Raw genomic sequence first — 22,790 nt, 5'->3', positions numbered from 1 at the left:
CCTTCGTATCAACGTTTTCCAAACCATAGATACGTTCGCGCAGTGTTGCCATCTTTTTCTCACCGAAATTTATTAAATGGTCCAAGAAATTATAGTATTTCGGCTATTATTATATTATAGTGCGCGTTGCAATCTTTGTTGAAAATGTACAAATGGATTTTTTGTTTCTCGCACAAAAAAACTGAGCTTTTGAGAAATTCCGAGGGCATTTATGGACACTACCGACCAATAATGCTCCCTGGCGAATTCTATAAAATCCATTTTATATCAAAGTCAAGGGTTTTTTATCTCTTTCACGATAGTATTCTCTCAGCTTGCACACATTTTCTTTAAAACTCTCTAAATTACCTACCTACAGTACCTACCTACGAAAATATTCTGACTGGCCTTGCATGCCAAGTAAGTAAATCAGAAATCGTTTGAAATTTTACGATTCTATATGCTAATGGTCAAAAACGATTTTTGATTCAATACTGCGGCAAATCGAGAATAATCATTAGGTACTTATATAATAGCAACAGGTCGGTAACCTTTCAAAACTTTAGATGGAATTATTATTCCATTAAAAAAATCATTTCAGTGGTTGGAAACAAAGTGTTTTAATTAACATAAACGGTTTCAAGACGTTAAGTTTTTGACCGGTATGCGATGTCTAGTTTACTTCCGTTGTCACTAGACGTCACGTCAGTGACAGGTGTACATTTTCTTATTATATTTGAATTATAGATTGGTACATGCTTACCTATTTAATTTATCAAAATTTATTTTGCCAATCACTCTTAGTTTTGAAAGTTGTCAGATGGTGTAGTGTTTTTAATGTTGAAATGAAACCGTGGACTCCTAATATTGACCATTAAAGTAGAGATGGCATTTTAATTAAATTTATTAGTATATATTTTGTCAGTAATGTATACAACATCTTTCTCATATAGGTGGGTATTGAAGTCCTGAAATGATAAAAAATACTGTATAAAAAAAATGGGCCGGTATTTTGTTTAGGAATGTGATTGAAATCGACACTCTTGTTGGACTCTGAACAATAATAACAGCTGCAATAACATGAGCGTGCGATGGCCGAATGGTCATGTATCCGCTTGTTAAGTCGAGAGTCTCGTGCACAAATTCGGGGTCTGGTAAAATTCACATATTGTTTTTCATGTCTGTAGAAATCCAGAGTACGGACCAAATATGTTGACCAAAGTAACATGCATTTCTCGTAAAAAGTAATGTTATGATACCTGTTTGTGAGGCGGGCAGGATTTACAAAGGATTGTGGAGATAATTAATAATTATAATATAATATTCAACCTTTTTAATAATAAACTGTTATGTGATTATGTTATATTACAGTGGATTATTATAAAAGAATAATATTATGAGGTTTAACCTATTTTAATATCCAAATTTCATAATATAACAGGGTACATTTACAAAATATTTTTTTTTCAATTTTGAAGATTGGTAGGTACTGTGAAGAGGGTGTAGAAATCAAACGCTCGGTTTGTTAAAAAAGAACAAGTTTATTGCAATAGGTGACCGAAATATAGGGTTAGTTTTTTTATTAACAAAAACAAATTTAATGGTAATTATACAGCCATAAAAAGTCAATTAATAACAAAACAAATGTAATCATTGAATTATACAGGCATAGAAAGTTAATTAATAAACAGGTATGATATAAATTTAATTACATTGGAATAGTGACACGTCGATTATTTAACATAAAAAATCCTTATTGTTATAAAGATTATACAGTAATTTAATCCTATAGAATAGCCCCAATACAGGGCTTTGTTTGGGGATACTGGGCCAAAGATGCCCAGTATGACAACTACTGGTCGAATCTGTAGGGATTATTTGGCTACACGAAGTGCTTACCAATCCTCAAGTCAGCCATTTTCCAGAGAAAAGGTTACTTCCTGGTGTTCTGGCAGAATTATTTTAGTATATTAAGGGGGGACATGCTCGTCGAAGGTCAAAATTGAGTTTTTATTGTATTTTAAAACCATGATCCTGGACACTCCTTAAACGTTGTCGATAATCTATTTATATAATTTTGAAGCCTTATTATCCTTTATAGTTATTTTAAACATTTGATGACTGCATAAAGTATTTTTGTTACATAAAATAGTATTCTTTTAAACCTCTCGCTCTAATGTTTTAGAATATAGTCATATTTCGGTACATAACTGTGCAGTGGTGTTAAGATTTTTTACATTTATTCATTTTTAAATGCATTTATAAAACCATTAGTATAATTTATTACGAGATAATTTTTGTAAAATATTCACGATAAAAAATTATATTGATAATCTCTGTGATCCCAAATTTGACCAGAATTAGGCATTTTATTATTCAAAAAATCGGCAAGATTAACACATTTGAAGACAATTCTAAAGATATTTATTATAAGCTATGTCTTTGACCATTCAAGTGTGATAAACATCTTATGAATAATGCTTGCTTTATAATAATTATTGACCTAAGAATAAGGTAGTGTTTTTTTGAAATACGCCATTTCTTTTGTCATTCCCCAGTGGTTAAGCTACAACATACGGCCGTAGCCATAAATTGACAAATTATAATTGAAGTAGGGAGTAAAATGGTATTGACGCTCGTGTTTGAACATGTACCGTTTAAAAAAAAATAAAAATAAATTGGGTTAGGTACATGTTCAAACACGCGCGTTAACATAATTTTACTCCCTACTTTAATTATAGTTTGTCAATTTATGGCTACGGCCGTATGTTGTAGCTTAACCACTAGGGAATGACAAAAGAAATGGCGTATTTCAAAAAAACACTACCTTATTCTTAGGTCAATAATTATTATAAAGCAATCATTATTCATAAGATGTTTATCACACTTGAATGGTCAAAGACATAGCTTATAATAAATATCTTTAGAATTGTCTTCAAATGTCTTAATCTTGCCGATTTTTTGAATAATAAAATGCCTAATTCTTGTCAAATTTGGGATCACAGAGATTATCAATATAATTTTTTATCGTGAATATTTTACAAAAATTATCTCGTAATAAATTATACTAATGGTTTTATAAATGCGTTTAAAAATGAATAAATGTAAAAAATCTTAACGCCATTGCACAGTTACGTACCGAAATATGACTATATTCTAAAACATTAGAGCGAGAGGTTTAAAAGAATACTATTTTATGTAACAAAAATACTTTATGCAGTCATCAAATGTTTAAAATAACTATAAAGGATAATAAGGCTTCAAAATTATATAAATAGATTATCTACAACGTTTAAGGAGTGTCCAGGATCATGGTTTGAAAATACAATAAAAACTCAATTTTGACCTTCGACGAGCTTTTCCCCCCTTAAAGGTTATTATGTTACGTAAATGAAACAAAGGTGGCAGTGATATTTACGAGAAAAATTGTATTAATTTAGAATCGAGGATTGGGAGCCGTTAAAAGCTTTCTAGCCATTCAGGTATGGTTGTATTGGCGATTAGGCCAACCGGAGACAAAAAAAAGCCTATATCTATTTATATTTGATGAGATATGGTGCCACATAATACGCCAACTAAAGAGCGATGACGTTCGATGAAATACCCTTTTGCGGGCGGGAATAGAGGCACAGTCCCTAAGAGATTCATACAATGTGTCATTTATTTATTTATTGAGGAAGTTTGTCCGGGTGCAATAATGAAATGGGCAGAATTAAAATATAATGAAAGTTAAATATTTTTTTACGAGACACAAACAAATAAAACCATGCGTCCCAGCTAATACGCCTCTATCGGGTTTTCACAGATGGCAGTGCACTCGATAGTCAAAATTACTGTGGTAAATTCAAACCGGATAAATACGACATACGAGAATTCAATGCAGCGATTATTCACTTACACATCAATTAACGCATCGTGGCACAATATAACATACTATTATATTACGGGTCTTAATTAAACATTGCATTAACAGGGCAATCTTAATTCCTAAACACGTAAACGGCGATATGAAAACAATTAGTCTTGAATTAATTTACAAATAATCACGAGGTATTCCTCGGAATGTGAATGGCTAGGGATGATAAATCGATCTCGATTAAAAGAAAAACAAGCAAAGTCAATAAAAATAGGCTTAAAAATTAACAGGGTACTATTTATAAACTATGAAATAACTAAATATTGACAATTAAAAATAAAGATAATGTCAACGAGAACTATTTTTAACACTGACAGGGCACGGTTTTATTATTAATCAAGCACAATGTAATGCATTAGTTTGAAATAAACTTACATGAATTGACGTGAAACAAAAAAATAAACGACGAGAGATATTATTATACAAGATTAAAAACAATGAAAGAAACAATGATAAATAATAAACAGAGTAATCAAGTAGTATGGCAGCAGGCTGATGGCTTCGGGACCTTCGGATAAAGGCTCTGCAGGGACTCAGGTGTGCTCCGTAGGGCGTGGGGGAAGAAGAGAGAGATTTAAAGCCCCTCTCGCGCCGTCGAGGTGTAAGGGATGTTTTGATGGCTACCCATAGTGTCGCTATCCGCCGTTGGGGGTGGATATCTGCCGTTTTTATTTTGGCCTGGTATTCAGACAGGATTCTTGAACCAGCCGAAGGTATTCTGGAGGCCCTTTGGGATGTCGTCCACCTGACCTCTCTGGTTTTAGAGTTTTTGGCGGTTGTCCCCCTTAACATAGGTGCTGAGCATTTTATCCGTTCAGCGGGTACCTAGCGCTGGTGACCGGGCTCGCCGCCATTCACCGCGAGGCGGTGCTAGGATGTCCGTTTTTGCGATCCGATGGCCGCGGTGGGAAAGTTTGACATTTGAAAGATGCCGGCTTAACTATTATTGCCGGTCATCCAAAATTTAGTTACTGACAATATTAAGTCGCTTGAGGTGGACAAGGTGGCGACTGAGAAAACAACAATTTCATGCAAATACTCTTAATATGCACTACTTCTTGGGTCGCTAGTCAAGAGAGTATAATATGAACATACCTATCTTACATTTATAAGGGTACACACAGTATGAATCATATCATTTATTTAGGCAAAAGACGTCCCGAACGTGCATATTATGAATATATTATATCATACACGATATAATATATCGTAATATATTATATAACGAAACGACCTATAGGGTCGTGGGTCCCAGGTTCGAATCCTAGCTAACATCATAACTCGTAAAAACTAAATCTGTTAATACAACCTCCACTCTGTGGAGGCCCACATGATCTTAATTGAATCGGACATGGTCGAGAAAAATATTGCATTTAAAAAAAAATACTAAAAGGTCTCGTTAGATGTCTTTTAGGTAATTACGTCATGATATGGATATGGACATAAAGTGCATTTATAATGTTTTTAAAGTGTCATTTCACGTACTTCAAAATGAGAAGGAAAGGTGTTTAATCGGTATGTGTCCTTTTATTTGACTTGCGCGAGTAAACATTGTCTTGACATTGATAAGCAATAACGCAGATGTAAATCATTTTGAAGCTTTTTCGAGCATTCCCGCAGCCAAAAACTGCGTTACAAAAGCTGCAAATCAAAATACGTCAGAAATGTACTCATATTCCCAAATAACTACATAAGCATATATTGAAGTTAAAAGGTCTTCACCAGTATACGTCTTCATTGTATGTGTTTTTAAGAGAAGTACTTTGCAAAAATCTATATGAGCATATATGGTGAATTAATAAGATTATTTACCAGTATGTGTCACTTCATGTCTTTTAAAATAACTCAGTTGCGAGCATCTATATGATCATACCTTGCATTTATGAGGTTTTTCACCTGTGTATCATTTCATGTTTTTTGAGACTTCTTAGTCGCACGCAGCTATATGAGCACACCTGGCGTATATGACAGTGGCGAAGGGTGGAGGTAAGCTGTTAAGATCCGCCATAAACAGTGCACATTAAACTTTTTCACACATACATATTTGTTTTCATTAAAATAAGACTACAATTTACAGGTAGTGTTGGTTAGTTTTTAAAATTCAATTAAACCCTGAGAAACCAAACCATAATAGATAATAGTCAAAAAATACATGTCTATCTATAAAATATCTAAAATTATGCAATTAAATCATACATAACTTTGAATATTTTATAAATAGAATAATATTTTTTATTTGTTATAGTTTGGTTTAGGCAGGGCTTAATGAATTAAAAAAATTAACCAACAATATGTGTAATATGTATTTGTAATACAATGAAAACAAATAACTATGAATGAAAAAGTGTGCACAATTTTGTCGTATTACCCAAGTTAGACCAAAACTATTATGGTTTCGTTTAGACCGGGTTTAATTGATTTTTAAAAACTAACTAACACCATCTGTAAATTGTTGTCTTAGTTCAATAAAAACAAATACATATGACTAAAAAAGTTTAGTGTGCATTATTTATAGCGAATCGTAACAGCCTACCTCCACCCTTCGCCACTGGTATATGATGTTTTTCACCTATGTCACTTCATGTGTTTTAGAATCACTCAGTTGCGAGCATCTGCGTGTAAAACCACATAAGTCAAAAAATTCAATTTTTCGGTTTTTACTGATTCTATAAGTAAAAGTGATTCTGCACACTCGTGTATAAACACATAAGTCAAATGCTGTTTAGATGGCGTTATAATACAAATAAACAAAACCACATAAGTTATTTCCCTCTGAAAAGCGGGGTGTAAAAACACATAAGTCTGACTTATGTGATTATGCTCATAATTTAAAATTTTTATTGGCAACAACGGAGGACTTATGGTGTTAATCGCCGTTAGACAGTTCATTTAGTTGAGTGTAGTATTGATGTTCTGAACTCATAAAAGGCGTGTAAACTATTTAAATTGATTAATACGTTATACTTAAATACAAAATAATGTCAGAGAGATCAAAAAAAAAATACTTGCATTATCATTATCCAATAAAACATCATTGATAAAGTTGCAAGGTAAGTTTACCACACTTTCCTAACTTTATGTTATTTTTTCATAAACATAATTTTATTGGGAGTGTGCTTTTAATTTCACACAATATACAATTTGAATTTAAGTTTCATTTGTTAACGTTAACAACATATTAATGTGATTGTGAAATTTCAGCACAAGCAAAAACGTTGCCATTTGACTCCGCATATGAGTTTTTGGATCAAGATCGACCTTTAATCTCTAGTGATACTACCCATATCAATAACTGCAGAAAAGACATTAATCCGGATATATCGAGCCAGAATCTTCAATTTTTGGCTTCAACACATGAACTTAATTATTTGTATGCCCAAAATGAAACTACAGTACAAGGCTCTAGCTCTGATGACTCTGTCATTGACCCGTCATATATTCTTCAATGCCATATTACAACTGACACTATAGCACCAGTTTCGGAACATAATGAAATTGAAGTAATAGTTTCACAAAAGTCTCCGCAATCATCAACAAAAGACACGAGAAGTATACGTGAAGAAAGAAAACGCAAAAGGAACAGTGGCCAAGAATACCAATCATAGGCTGGGAAGTTAATTAGAAAACGTATTCAACTTCTTTTATCTAAAAAAAATAAATTTCCATCTTATGAAAGCCACTATACTCTTGCCATCACATTTAACCATAAAAAAATGTTCGATATGTACAAAGCGGAAACTGAGAATTATGTATCAATTCTCTAGAGGGAGGAATTTCACAGACTTCAGAAATTGATTCGGGCCATGATTGAACAAAAGAAAAAGAAAATTATTAGCCAATTTAACCACCCGTACGATTGGTTTCAGCTAGTCAGATCGTGCGGAAATAGATTTGAAGTCGTTGAAATGATACAATCTGAATTTCTAGAATTTTCCAGTTTGTTGAAAGGCCCACTTGTACTGAGAAAGAAAGACGAATCTGGCAACCCATTTAAGAGGCACGATGCTCGTTGGCTGAGATACCTATATAAAAAAATCGGAATTGTTTATTTCAAACCAAACCTAGAAGAAGAAGAATCTTTCAAAACACTGTGTTTAAGACGGCGAGGTATTCCAGAAAGGATGGAAACAATTAATCTAACTTTTCCTCAGATAACCAACGCTCCTTTACCTATAAGCCAAGAGAAAAAGAATGCCCTTATATCTCTATTTCCGCTAATTCCAACTATATCTCATGACTTTTATCACCAACTGCCCTCCAGGAACATACCTGATATTCATCCAGATTTAGTGGAAACATGAAAACTATAAGAAATATTAATTATATTTAATTTTCAATGATGTATGTATTTTTTGGTGTTTCATTTGTATCTTGGTGGATTTTTGAAGTAAAAATTTGTTTTTTATGTCTCCTGGTTCTTTTTTTTCTCTCATTTTTTATAATAGATTAGGTTCCTCTTTGTAATAATTAATTATATTCAATAAATCTGGTATTCCTTGATAAAAATCAAATTTTTTTCATTATTATTATGATTTTTTTAATGTTCTACTAATTCGCCATAATCACATACGTCAGCCAAACAAGAAAAAAACTCATGTGTATATACACATAAGTCAGCTATTTACTTTATTTTGAATATTTCATACTGTCTTATGAATGTAATACATATAAAATAATTATAAACTGAAAAAAAAATTAATTGAATAGCAAAGCTTTCTTGAAAAAAAAAAGATATTCACAAAAAACACTCTCCTGAAAAATGTTGTTTTTTGACTTATGTAGTTTTACACCCCGGCCACAGCTATATAACCTTGCATTTATGAGGTTTTTCACATGTGTGTGTCATTTCATGTCTTTTAAGATTTCTAAGTTCTGAGCACCTATATGTGCATACTTTGCATTTGTGAGGTTTTTCACCTGTGTGTGTCATTTCATGTCTTTTAAGATTTCTAAGTTCTGAGCACCTATATGTGCATTCTTTGCATTTGTGAGGTTTTTCACCTGTGTGTGTCATTTCATGTCTTTTAAGATTTCTAAAATCTGAGCAACTATATGTGCATACTTTGCATTTGTGAGGTTTTTCACCTGTGTGTGTCATTTCATGTCTTTTAAGATTTCTAAGTTCTGAGCACCTATATGAGCATACTTTGCATTTGTGAGGTTTTTCACATGTGTGTGTCATTTCATGTCTTAAGATTTCTAAGTTCTGAGCACCTATATGTGCATACTTTGCATTTGTGAGGTTTTTCACCTGTGTGTGTCATTTCATGTCTTTTAAGATTTCTAAGTTCTGAGCACCTATATGTGCATACTTTGCATTTGTGAGGTTTTTCACCTGTGTGTGTCATTTCATGTCTTTTAAGATTACTAAGTGTCGAGCATCTATATGTGCATACTTTGCATTTGTGAGGTTTTTCACCTGTGTGTGTCATTTCATGTCTTTTAAGATTTCTAAGTTCTGAGCACCTATATGTGCATACTTTGCATTTGAGAGGTTTTTCAACTGTGTGTGTCATTTCATGTCTTTTAAGACCACTAAGTCGCGAGCATCTATATGGGCATACCTTGCATTTATAAGGTTTTTCACCTGTGTGTGTCATGTCATGTTTTTTAAGACTTCCAAGTCGGGAGCATCTATATGGGCATACCTTGCATTCATGAGGTTTTTCACCTGTGTGTGTCATTTCATGTCTTTTAAGATTTCTAAAATCTGAGCAACTATATGTGCATACTTTGCATTTGTGAGGTTTTTCACCTGTGTGTGTCATTTCATGTCTTTTAAGATTTCTAAGTTCTGAGCACCTATATGTGCATACTTTGCATTTATGAGGTTTTTCACCTGTGTGTGTCATTTCATGTTTTTTAAGACTACTTAGATGCGAGCATCTATATGGGCATACCTTGCATTTATGAATTTTTTCACCTGTATGTGCCATTTTATGTACTTTGAGATGATTAAGTTGCGAGAATATATTTTCTAGATTTTGATGAGCAATCATGTCCGTGTGAATTACTTTGTGACTTTTTAGAGCACTTTCACATCCAAAAACTGCGTTACAAAAGCTGCAAATCAAATTACGTGGAAAATGTACTACTTTTCTCAGAATAAGTCGAAGTTCCTTCTGAGTTTCTCGTGCTGCGATTTCTCTCTTGATGTTTTGTTCATCTATCGTCACTTCTGAATACCTTATTATTCTACCTTGGATTCCATCAGGCGAGGATTGTTGAAACCTGTCTACATCCTGATGATTTGTGAAAACGCCTTTAGTAGAAACCTAGAAAGACCAAAATAATTGATCCCATTATTATTATAAATTAGCTTTCACAATGTTCTATTTGAGTATGCCTTTCAGCATCTTCAAACATTATAGCGTGGTAGGAATGAAAATGACGTTAAAAAATGGTAAAATTAGCAACATAGATATTAAATACAAACAATGTTACGGAATGATCCGTAAATAGTTTTTAAAAATATTCACCTACATGTAACATCGAAAAGCAAAACAGACAATGCAACAATTGTGGTACTGCTCTTGGTAATATGTATAAATATATTATAGTTTAGAATGTTAAATTTTAGATTGATCTGAATGAGATAGTTTCATTTTACTGTGTTTATTTCTAATATTTCTTGATAAAATAATTTAAGATCACCAGAATAACGTACATACTATATGAGGTAGTTTTCCACCCTGTTTGATTAAAAATATTGTAAGCTTCGTGTAGTAACTAGTATTTTAGTCAATAATGGCCACACTTGTGTTATGATGGCAACACGACGCAAGAAGGCTACCTCAGGACGCATGCTCGCGTCAACTAGTTTGAACAACGTTCGGTAGAACGATTTCCGGCACCAAAAAGCGGCACGGCTTTTCAACTCGAAGGCATGCGAGATTCGGTCTCTCAGTTTTTGACGTTCGTACGAAGAAGACCTCTCTCAGTCTCTGACGTCGGTACGGGAACATCGCTTTCAAGTTCCGGGCCTCCGGCCGAAGCACATGGCTCTCAGTTTCTGACGTCTCGAAACGATTATCATGGACTAGTTTTCTGGTTGCCTGCCGAAGGACGTCCCTCTCAGACTATGGAAACCGAAGAAAGCCCATGGTACTGAAACCTTTGATGCCGCACGATAGTCACCCCTCGATTTAGCCGCGGAAGGAATCGAGGACGAAAAGATCTGAGATCATTTTATCGTGGTATTTATTTTAATCCATTTCGTTACGGTCGAAACTAGCATTTTATCTGTGATTTAAATTATCTAAATTATCATATTATGGCAGGCGCTCGTAACAATTAATTATTTATACACCTTTATATTTAAACTCTCGCCTGCTATTAATTCTTATACATTAATTATACCTCTGTTAAAATTTAATACCCGCATTTTATTTAATTACCTTTATTATTGTCTCTATGCGTTTCATAGAGTGGCGCTCAAACCGAGATATTTTATTATTGCATTTCTATGTATTTTATATTACAGCAATAACCGAATGAGTAACGCAGCCGGACGGGTAGCTGAGGTTTTGGGGGTAATGTCAACCTACCCACGGCCCTGCTTCCCCGCGTCTCATTTCTCTACCGCACTCCTATCCCATATCCACGCTCACCATACCCAGGCGCACCTGCCGTTTCCCTTCCCATCTTAATTCCCATCCTATCCATCGTGACATCCTACCTACCTTACCTACCTATTTTCCCTACGTTACAGTTGCCCCACGTCATATTTATTATGGGAGAGTGTGCATAGTGCCAGAAGATGCCGAAAGGCGAAACCAATGTCACAAACAATATTCAAATTAAGAGAATTTATACTCAAAGTTTATGAAGTAACCTCGAACAACAGTATAAAAATTGATAAAAAATACATCAGACAAAACAGAATTAGCTGAACATGAAATCAACTCAACTTAAATATGGCTAAAATTATTAAAGAAATGCATTGTAATCGTGTTTTGATATCAATTGCAAGATTCGTACCGGACAAACAACTTCCGGACAAATAAGAATACGAGCTAAGAAAAACGTTGTAAAATAAACACTTATCGGCGGCAATATCTAGAAAAAGATGGGGTTGTTTTTAGTTTGTATATCAAAGGCAACACTGTGTCAAGGGACCTCACTTCATGTTCAATCTATTTAGATAGCCACACCAGTTCTTTGTGTATATACAATGCATGCAGATGATAGTGTAAATTACTAATAATATCATATAACATAATATATGTATAACATTATATTCCATTGGCGATGGGTGAGGTAGGCTGTTACGATCCGCCATAAATAAGCACACTTAACTTTGACAGATATACCTATGTATGTGTTTTCATTGAAATAAGACTACAATTTATAGAGGTGTTGCTTGGTTTTTAAGATTCAATTAAACCCTGCGAAACCAAGCCACGATAGTTAATAGTATATACTAAAACAAATTCGCTTATCTATAAAATATTTATAATCATCCAATTAAATCATACATAACTTATATTTTAAAGGGAAAATAATATTTTTATATCTGTGCAGGACTATGAATTTAAATAAATGATCCGGCAATATTATGTGTAATAATATGTATTCATAATCCAACAAATACAAATAAGTATGATTAAAAAAGTGTTTACAATTTTGTCGTATCGCCCACCAAAACAATTATGGTTTGGTTTAGGCAGGGTTTGATTGATTTTTAAAAACTAGCCAACACCATCTGCAAATCGTAGTTTTAGTTTAATTAAAACAAATAATACGTATGACTGATAAAGTTTAATGTCCACTATTTTATTTTATTATTTATTTTATTATTATTAAGTATATAATTAATTATTATTTTTAATATTATTTTTTTATTATTATGTTATTATTATTAAGATTCGAGTTCGAAACGCTGAGCAAGTAGGTCGGACATTGTGTTATACCACGCCTCGTTAGTGAACCATTATCATTACCAATTATAAGTGCCAATATAACTGTTAAAAACTAATGACAATTGAATAACTTTAAAGCTAAAATATAATATATCACAGTGCAAATATTAAGCAAAACTACTAACGTGCTAGTGTAATTAAGTAATCAGTGTTAATCTGCAATTAAGTGCTAGTGCAATAAAATGGTCTCATTAAGAGTCAATAATTTAATACTTAATGAGCAGTAGCAGTCGAACAACATGGGTTATCAACTTTACTCTCACACTCTATTACGCATTAAAAAAAAAAGTGACACCGAATTGATGAAGCGGCGTTCTCCACGACGCCGACTCATAAATAGTGACGCCCGGGATAATTCTTCTTCATTGAGGGAAGACTCACCATTCACCCCCAGTACGCTTCTTAACGGCCCACGTGCTCGTCGTAGGTCAAAATTGAGTTTTTATTGTATTTTCAAACCATGATCCTGGACACTCCTTAAGCGTTGTAGATAATCTATTTATATAATTTTGAAGTCTTATTATCCTCTAATAGTTATTTTAAACATTTGATGACTGCATAAAGTATTTTTGTTACATAAAATAGTATTCTTTTAAACCTCTCGCTCTAATGTTTTAGAATATAGTCATATTTCGGTACATAACTGTGCAGTGGTGTTAAGATGTTTTACATTTATTAATTTTTAAACGCATTTATAAAACCATTAGTATAATTTATTACGAGATAATTTTTGTAAAATATTCACGATAAAAAATTATATTGATAATCTCTGTGATCCCAAATTTGACAAGAATTACGCATTTTATTATTAAAAAATCGGCAAGATTAACACATTTGAAGATGATTCTAAAGATACTTATTATAAGCTATGTCTTTGACCATCCAAGTGTGATAAAGATCTTATAAATAATGATTGCTTTATAATAATTATTGACCTAAGAATAAGGTAGTGTTTTTTTGAAATACGCCATTTCTTTTGTCATTCCCCAGTGATTAAGCTACAACGTACGGCCGTAGCCATAAATTGACAAACTATAACTATATCTACAACGTTTAAGGAGTGTCCAGGATCATGGTTTGAAAATACAATAAAAACTCATTAAGAATAAACTTATTCAGAAGCAAACAGTACCAAGATATGCTCAAAAATAAATTCCACTGAACTGCTGAACCAAGCAAATGGGTTGTTCATTTCCATCAAGGATGCACTGGCTGCCCAGTCAGCTAGAAACCTAAAAGAACAAAAAACAATAATCCTAGACAAGATGGATACACTGATGCATTTGTTTGCCGCAACAGTTGCCAAATCAGCAGACAATTCAGCATCTGCTAGAATTTTAGCACAACAATTATCCACGAATGAAGGAACTGTTCATCAAGCAATGGAACTCATGAAAATGAAAGCCTTTAAAGATTCCACTTCATCTTATGCTGATGCTGTAAATCAAACAACAATTCCACCACCTATATCCCGTCTAGGCGCTGCAGCACGTCCGACCAAGCCTGCAGTACTGGTTTTCCCGACTAATGACCAAATAAAAAAATTCGCATCAACAAAGGCCATCATACAAGAAGCGATAAACCCCAAAGAGAAATTACCAGCGTACGATTGGTAAATAATCGTGGCGTCGTAATAAACACTGCCACAGAGTCCGACTCAGAACGCCTAACAGCCGCACCAGGTTTCAAATCAAACAAACTGGAAACAAAAATCCCACCCAAAAGACTGCCACGTATCATGTTTTACGATGGGAAGTTGAGGACGTAGACTTCCTACAAGGTTTTTATCAATCAGTCCGCGAAATACAATTACCTGCCGAAGTGTTCACAAAAACAACCATCCGCAGTCATCTTGCTGGACTTCGAGAAGGCCCAACATGTCACCGAGTATTTTATGTCCAACTAGCAGTAAGGCACCTTATAATCGAACAAGGTCGGTGCTATTTTGAATGGTCTTCACACAGAGTGCGTGATTTTACCGGTATAACATTGTGCACACAGTGTTGCATGTATGGGTATCCGAGCAAATTTTGTAAAGAGCCTCAAGTTTGTTCCCACTGTGCATTACAGGGTCACATATCTACCGAGTGTCCACGGTCTAATAAAACACCAACATGTGCAACTTGTACACGCCATGGGAAGCCCGCTAGTCACAAGACAGGGGAAAAAATATGCCCTGCACAAAAAGCATATTTCTCTCAACTCAATTGTTTATGGCTGGTAAAATAAAATTAGTTAACGCCAATATCGGTCATAGCCAGAGAGCAATAATCCACCAATGGACATCAGACCAAAAGAAAAATCAAACGTCTTGGAATAATAAAGCATACAAAATAATTTTTCTTCAACAAAATCTTCAGCGATGCCGCTCAGCAATGGACCACGTCATAGCTCAGGCTAAATACTATGGTATATTACTTCTTCAAGAGCCTTACGTCGGAAATACGGGCAGAGTAACATCTCCCCGTAATTTAACAACATATCAGGCCGACGGAACAGCGGAAAATCCCTGCAAAGCCGTAATAATCATCTCCAATCCTAACCTCCGCCTTCTTTGGAGAAGCGACATATCTGACCAGTGCAATGCATTTGCAACCTTGATATCTGGAACTTTGCAATTAATGATTGGATCAATTTATAAACCACCACCATCCTCAATATTGGCAACACTCAAAAAAATTGAAAAATCAGGAAAAGATAAAGGCGAATATATAATAGGAGATTTCAATGCAAAAAGGAGCTGGTGGGGGAGCCCGAAAAAGGACAAAAGAAGCGAAGAGGTTATCAGTTGCCTAGCCAGTATTCGGTGGCACATATGTAATGAAGGATCAGTTCCAACTTACAGCACCTGGCGGAACGGGAAACATTTAAAATCTCATATCGATATCACCATCTCTTCACCAAACACAACACACAAAATTGCTAACTGGACATTAGAAGACCAACACAATCCAATCTCAGACCACAACCCAATCACTTTTAATGGGAACAATACAATTAATGTACTCTCACCCACGACCGACTCAACACGCATTTTTAAAACAAATGACTGGAGAAAAATAAATGAATTGATAAGGGAAAACATGAACGAGCTTACATTAGATAAACAGTACCTTGAAAACATACATACAACTCCTGAACTCGACACTGCAGTGGAAAAGGTTACCTCGGCAATCTCTATCGCATGCCATAAAATACTCCCACAAAAAACGCAACATGATATCAGGAAAACTCCAATCTGGTGGAACGCTGAATTAACAAAAATGAAAAGAATAACTCTCAGATTAAAACGGAAATTACAAACTCAAGTGACATCATGGGCCCACAAAAGCTCACTGACTACATTGACCAAACAGAAGCATATACAACGGCCATTGAGGAAGCAAAAATTAAAAGCGCCAAATTATTTTATGAATCTCAGACGCCAATGACAGCATGGTCTTCGCTATACAAAAAAACGAATTCCAGCAACATACAATCGACACTTACCACATAAGGAGTAAAGCACTCAACCGCAAAAGACTCTGCAAAAGCCCTAATGGGAAAATTCTTTCCGTACGATGATCCAACAACAGATACACCAATACAACACCACATCTGATACACATCGGACAACCATATTCCGGGCGGAGAGGATCATATCCAATTCACTTTTACTGAGATTCTATCCGTTTTACAGAACATGACTCCAAAAATGGCACCTGGACACGACAACCTAACATTAGATATCTGCCAAAATTTCTCAAAAAACTTCCCAGAAGAAATTCTACTACTATACAATAATTGTCTGACACACGATCACTTCCCGAAATCTTGGAAAATAGCTATCATTAAGGCCGTTCCTAAGCCTGGAAAGGATGCAATGGACACAACATCATACAAGCCTATCGGCCTCCTCCCCGTATTCGGAAAAGTGCCAGAAAAACTAGCATCTTACAAAAAACAACAAATTGTGCACTATACAGTTTGGCTTTACCCCTCAGACATCAACAGAACGCACTTAACAAAGCCGTACATATTATAATCTCAACGCATTTTGAATTGAAAGAAACACTGATAGCAATTTCCTAAGATATGCAAGGTGCATTTGATAATGCATGGTGACCACACATAAAAAACGCCCTTGCAATCAAGTCACCACCTTACTTGCACAAACTATTCAGCAGTTATCTACAAGATAGGGAAGTAAAACTAAAGTATGCAGGGGAAGAAATAAAACAAGACCAAACCCAAGGTTGCATCTAAGGCTCAACTTGTGGCCCAACACTATGGAATATCGCTTTAGACAGTCTATTCACAATACTCTTATCCCCAATACACACATACAAGCCTTTGCTGACGATGTATTAATATTGATAGCAGCAAAGGATACCGACAAACTGGAATTAAAAATCAATAGCGTGCTTCAAAAAATAAACTGTTGGGGTGAAAACGCAAAACTAACATTTTCAGATATTAAGACAAATGTAATGTTTATCAACAAAAGAAAAATACAGACACCAGAAATCCAGTGGAAAGGAAAACCAAAAGAGTTGGTTGATTCCTTTAAAATTCTTGGCATAATACTAGACAGGCACATCAATTGGGCGAAACACATTGACTACATATGTAAGAAAGCAGCTCAAATGGGAAAATTCTTTTAAAAACAGCAAGAGCCACTTGGGGGGCATCTCCTGAAGTTTTGAAAATTATATATCATGTAGATGTGGAGCCAACCTACGTAAGCCGTACCCTAGAATAAAATACGTTATGAACATTATGGCAACATTTTGCCTCAGAAATTTATCGTCGTTAACATGCCAGACTGCAAGGCATGCATTTTTAAGTTGGCTTTTCAGCGCCGTGACGTTAGAATGCGTCCGTGAATCGGGACAGTCAACATCCGGAGGGAAACGAGTGAAGTCCAGTTTTGAACGAGGCATGCGTGCCGGTCTCGGGCACCGGCCGCACAAGATGGAAGTCGATTCTCAACCGGTATTTATCGTATCACCTTGTTTAGGATTAGATTCTTGTTTTTAATCTTTAATAACTCCCCACAGAAACTCTAGTTCTCGTTGTATTAGGTATGGCATTTGTTCAAATCTCAATTGGAACCCTTTATTAATATACTTTGGCAGTTGTGCCACGTGATAATATTGCTACTTCTTGTTTTTTAAAAAATCTTAAGTGTACGGTCTCGGAACCTATTAAACCAATCTTATTATTTTAATTCTTTGCCTTGATTTGTCCCCCGTGTATGGTACGCGCAGTTGGAGGAATCTGGGCATCGATGGCGCCCTATCATTCTTCATTATAATTACCTAACATTCTTAAAGGGAGCACTGGAAGCTTGAAAACATTATGAACATATGCAACGGTCTCCACGACCAAGTAAATAAGTAGGTTTGCTTCTTTCAGGGAGTTGGGGTCATAGGCTTTACCGCTGCATTTGTTTCTGAGCTAGTCGGATGTTTTAACATTATAGGTACACACATACATGTATTATTTATCTATGTTACAATATACCAAGTTAAAACAAGCCACATACTTCCCCGACACTTACCTACAGATAGAACATACGAAAACAAACACATAGGAACAGTTGACGACGACACTAAAACAAAATACCATATCACAGGATTGGAGATCTACTACACAGATGGCAGTCTAATCGATGACAAAGTAGGGGCAGCTTTTGTAGCCTACGAAAATGGAACATTAATAACCCCCCGAAAATTTAAACTCGAAAGCTACTGCACTGTTTACTAAGCAGAAATATTTGCTATCAAAGAATCTCTCGAGTGGGCACTGAAAAAGATAAAGTTCCACAGATACGACTATGTTAACATATTCTCAGATAGCCAATCCAGTCTGGTACCTCTCCAAAATCCATCATCTACACACCCACTTGTAAGAGACATTTTAACACTATCAATATAGCTTCGAATGATAGGAACAAACCCTAGATTCTTCTGGATAAGAAGTCACACAGGGATAGCCGGAAACGAGGAAGCTGATAAATACGCAAAAAAGCCACACCAGATAATAGACCTTTAACCTACACACACTTCCCTCTAAGTTACGCAAAACAAAAACTAAACGAAGACACAATATAGCTATGGAACCACAGATACACAACATCCGCGACAGGATCAATAACGCAGAAATTTATTCCAAACATAAACTCTGCCATCACTCTTGGCAGGAACTTAAAAATATCACACAGATTCTAACAGGCCACGGAGCGGTGCCAGGTTATCTAAAAAGATTCAAATTGAGAGATTATGACTGCTGTCCATGTGACGACAACACATCTCAAACTGTGTGGCATGTCATCAACGACTGCCATATACTAAAAAGGGAGCGATGGACTCTCAGGACTCGGTGTAGACAGCATAATCATGAAATTGACTTCCAAAAGCCTCACGAAGTACTAAACAATAAAACACTACACAAAATATTTAATCCTGGCCAAAAAGAAAATTAAAGATATAAATGGAGGAACCTAATTAGCCCCACAGCAATGCAACTAACCCACCCAACCACCTTATACGAAAAAGCAAGGGCGTGGTTATTAATATTTAAAAAAAAAAGAAAAGGTACACTCTTCATAACGGATCTCAACTGCCTACCTCCACACTTCGCCACTGATATAATCATAGCCGATACGATTGGCTAGGAATAGTACGGAGATTTATTGAAATTTTAAACGTCAACCTTCGATAAAAATCGGCGAATAGAGAAGCAAATGATACAATATATAAAATTGAATGTACCCCATGTCCTGGTGTGTAATCTGAATGCGAACATCCGGGTTGAGGATCTTCATCAGAAAATGGTGGCATTTTATCTTCAGTGAATTCGCGCTTTATGTCAGTCTCAGCTTTGATACCAGTGACACCCGTCGCAGCGAACTGAAATAAACAACGTTTCATATAACATGTTGTCAATATTTACATATAACAAATTAAAGTTGTATTATCTAGGTGGAAGTAAGCTGTTCAAATCCGACATAAATAGTGCACACTAAACATTATCAGGCATATTTATATTCAGGGCTCGAAATGGACCGGAGCGCCGTTCCGGGTCGTAACATCGGCAGCATTGTCGCGGCGTCTTGCGGACAAAATAATTTTAACGTTTGAGCTAGAATTTAACAAAAATTTAACAAAAAATCAAACACAAAATTAGATAACTGTGTTAATATTTTCAGAAAATTAACGAGCGCTCCGCTAGAGTGCTGCTTATATTTTGTTTTCATTAAATTAGTTTTCAAAATTCCATGAAACCCTCCCTAAACTAAACCATAATATCGCAGTTAATAATAAGCGCTTTACAAATTGGGTTACTATTGCCAATCGGCTTTTGTATTTTAAATCAAATTAGGCATTAAAAAAGATATTTTCCGTTTGTTATATATTTTTTCAAGTGTTTTCAAAATTAATGTGTTGAATAATATGTTCAATATATGAAATTAAATACATAATAATTACAAGATAAAAAGAAAATTTTATATACCACGGTTTTATATTTTCTGTTGAATCATATAAACTTGACAATTCTATGTATTAATAAATACTTTTTTTGGTACTTGATAGATATACTGAATAAATATAGAATACTGAAATGTCATTTTGACATTTCCTATTGATTTCCATAGTAACGCATGTATATATTAATAATTTAGTTGCTAGGACCCTCTTCGCATACAATAAAAGTGTATTACTTTTAACGATTTTTTTCCGAAATAACTTTCCATACAAAACAGAATTAGCTGAAAATTAATTCAATTCTGCTTAAAGATGGCTAAAAGTATTAAAATAATGCATTGTAATCGTGTTCTGATACATTATAAAAGTTTCAAATGTCTAGCTAATCGGAAAGTTAGTGAAAAATGGATTGCAAGATTAGTATTGATGCGATGTTGTCATTTTATGCTAGGTACTTTTTGACATGTATTCAAAATCGGTTAACCTCAAAATGAGACTCCGCGGTGTATTTGTTTTTTTTCCAGCAGGTTTGCCACTGTCGCTCTACTGCGAAGGAGAAGATATCAAACAAATCCCAACTGCGCGTGAAAATTCAGAAGCGAACTTTATTCATGCAAGGAATCTTGCACGATAATACATGTTTACATGAGCATTTTCTTTTTAAGCCCGCGACAATACGTACTGTCAGCAGTAAATCAATGTACGTGTAAACGAGGTATACAGCTAATTGTTATTAATAGTAAATAAAACTTACCTCGAAATTGCAAATGGGATCGTCTCTATTCTCTTGCTTTACATAAGTGCTGGCGTCATGATTATTTGGATGCTTAATCATCGGTGCATCAATCCAAAGTTTATCCTCTGCATTATACTGGTCTCCATCACAATATTCTCGCTTTACATCCATGTTTGCGAGGGTACATACGACATACACCTTCGTGTCAACGTTTTCCAAACCATAGATACTTTCGCGCAGTGCTGCCATCTTTTTCTCACCGAAATTTATTAAGTGGTCCAAGAAATTATAATATTTCGGCAATTATTATTATAGTGCGCGTTTCCATCTTTGTTAAAAAATTACAAATGGGTTTTTTTTTGTTTCTCGCAGAAAAAAACTGAGCTTTTGAGAAATTCCGAGGGCATTTATAATAGATCACTTCCGACCAAAAATGCTCTCTGACGAATTCAATAAAATGTATTTTAAATCAAAGTCAATGGCTTTTTTATCTCTTTAGAGATAGTATTCTCACGGCTTGCACAAAATATTCTTTTTAACTTTCTAAATTACCTAAATGGTACTGTTCGATTATACGGAATTCAGCGGAAATAATCTAGTATATCGGGTATTTTCAAAATGCGTTTTCACGTTCATTATTGCTTGATTAACTTATGGTCAAAATGTTTAACATGTACTTAGCACGTAAGAATTGTATATATCTAATTATAATAATAGTATATCAGAGAAGAATATGATTTGCCGAATAAAAGAGACGAAAGCCAAAGGAATTTAATAATAAGAAGTATGTGAGGGAAGGATGGCAGCACTGTCGAGAAAAAGAAGAGAGTAGAGGGTCGCGATTTTTAAAAACGGAAAACACTGGCCCTCACGACTCGGAGAGTAAAACAAATAAAAATCGAATATGGAAGCGAAAAATGGGATACGGAGTGAAAGGCCATAATAATTGTGTATATTAATAACGAAACTAGTGCATTAAACATTGTAAGTCTAACTAACTAACACGTGTAATCTAAAAATATAAACCGAATATAATAAAACGAGATTCATTTAAACCTAGCATGAAACAGATACCAATTTAGTTTTAATTTTTGTGAATCCCGGGTCCCACCAACATCCCGAGCTAGCCACCAGATCCCGGGATATCTCACTCACTACCTACGAAAATATTCTAACTGGCCTTGCATGCCAAGTAAGTAAATCCAAAATCGTTTGAAATTTTACGATTCTATATGCGCTAATGCAAGTTACTAGTGGTCAAAAATGATTTCTGATTCAATCCTGCGGCAAATCGAGGATAATCATTAGGTACCTATATATAGAAACAGGTCGGTAGGTAGGTACCTACCATAACTTTAGATGGAAATATTATTCCATTAAAAAAACATTTCAGGGGTTGGAAACAAAATGTATTAATTAACATAAAAGGTATAAGACTTTAATTTTTTATCGGATTCGCGATGTCTAGTTTACTTCAATTGTGCTTGGACAACATGTCCTTGATGACCAGCAATGATACGTGTACATTTTCTAATTATATTTGAATTATATTATGTTGGTACATGTTTACCTATTTAATTTATCAAAATATTTTTGCCAGTCACTCGCGAGTGTTGAAAGTTGTCGGTGTAGTATTTTTTAATGTACTCGTATATGAAACTGTGGACTCGCATAATTGACTATTGAAGTAGAGATGGCATTTCAATTAGATTTAATGGTAGGTATATTATATTTTGTAAGTGATGTATACAACACTTTTCTCAGATAGA

At 34.7% G+C, this 22,790-nt stretch overlaps 1 protein-coding gene across 1 annotated transcript; it reads right to left on the bottom strand.

Moving 5' to 3' along the window:
* Positions 1–7,590: 7,590 nt before the first annotated feature.
* On the bottom strand, positions 7,591–21,232 carry LOC147077183 (uncharacterized). The gene is made up of 3 exons (XM_085940730.1): positions 21,040–21,232; positions 19,572–19,709; positions 7,591–10,170 (listed from the first exon to the last, which is right to left on the bottom strand). Exons 1-3 carry the CDS (start codon positions 21,190–21,192, stop codon positions 9,079–9,081), a joined length of 1,383 nt encoding a protein of 460 aa, XP_085796856.1. The 5' UTR covers positions 21,193–21,232; the 3' UTR covers positions 7,591–9,078.
* Between the last annotated feature and the right edge of the window lie 1,558 nt (positions 21,233–22,790).

The sequence above is a fragment of the Rhyacophila brunnea genome, unplaced genomic scaffold, assembly GCF_057557595.1.
Source record: "Rhyacophila brunnea isolate RB1 unplaced genomic scaffold, BYU_Rbru_1.0 scaffold_13, whole genome shotgun sequence".
Taxonomy (NCBI): Eukaryota; Metazoa; Arthropoda; class Insecta; order Trichoptera; family Rhyacophilidae; genus Rhyacophila; species Rhyacophila brunnea.
Note: the sequence above shows the minus strand (reverse complement) of the source record. Positions and strands in the feature narration are given on the sequence as shown.

Excerpts from the sequence above, each read along its gene's own strand:
- LOC147077183 (XM_085940730.1), bottom strand. The coding sequence starts at position 21,192 with ATGGATGTAAAGCGAGAATATTGTGATGGAGACCAGTATAATGCAGAG. Across the intron at positions 19,710-21,039 it reads ATCCCATTTGCAATTTCGAG|TTCGCTGCGACGGGTGTCAC; the intron begins GTAAGTTTTATT and ends TGTTTATTTCAG. Across the intron at positions 10,171-19,571 it reads ATTACACACCAGGACATGGG|GTTTCTACTAAAGGCGTTTT; the intron begins GTACATTCAATT and ends TGGTCTTTCTAG.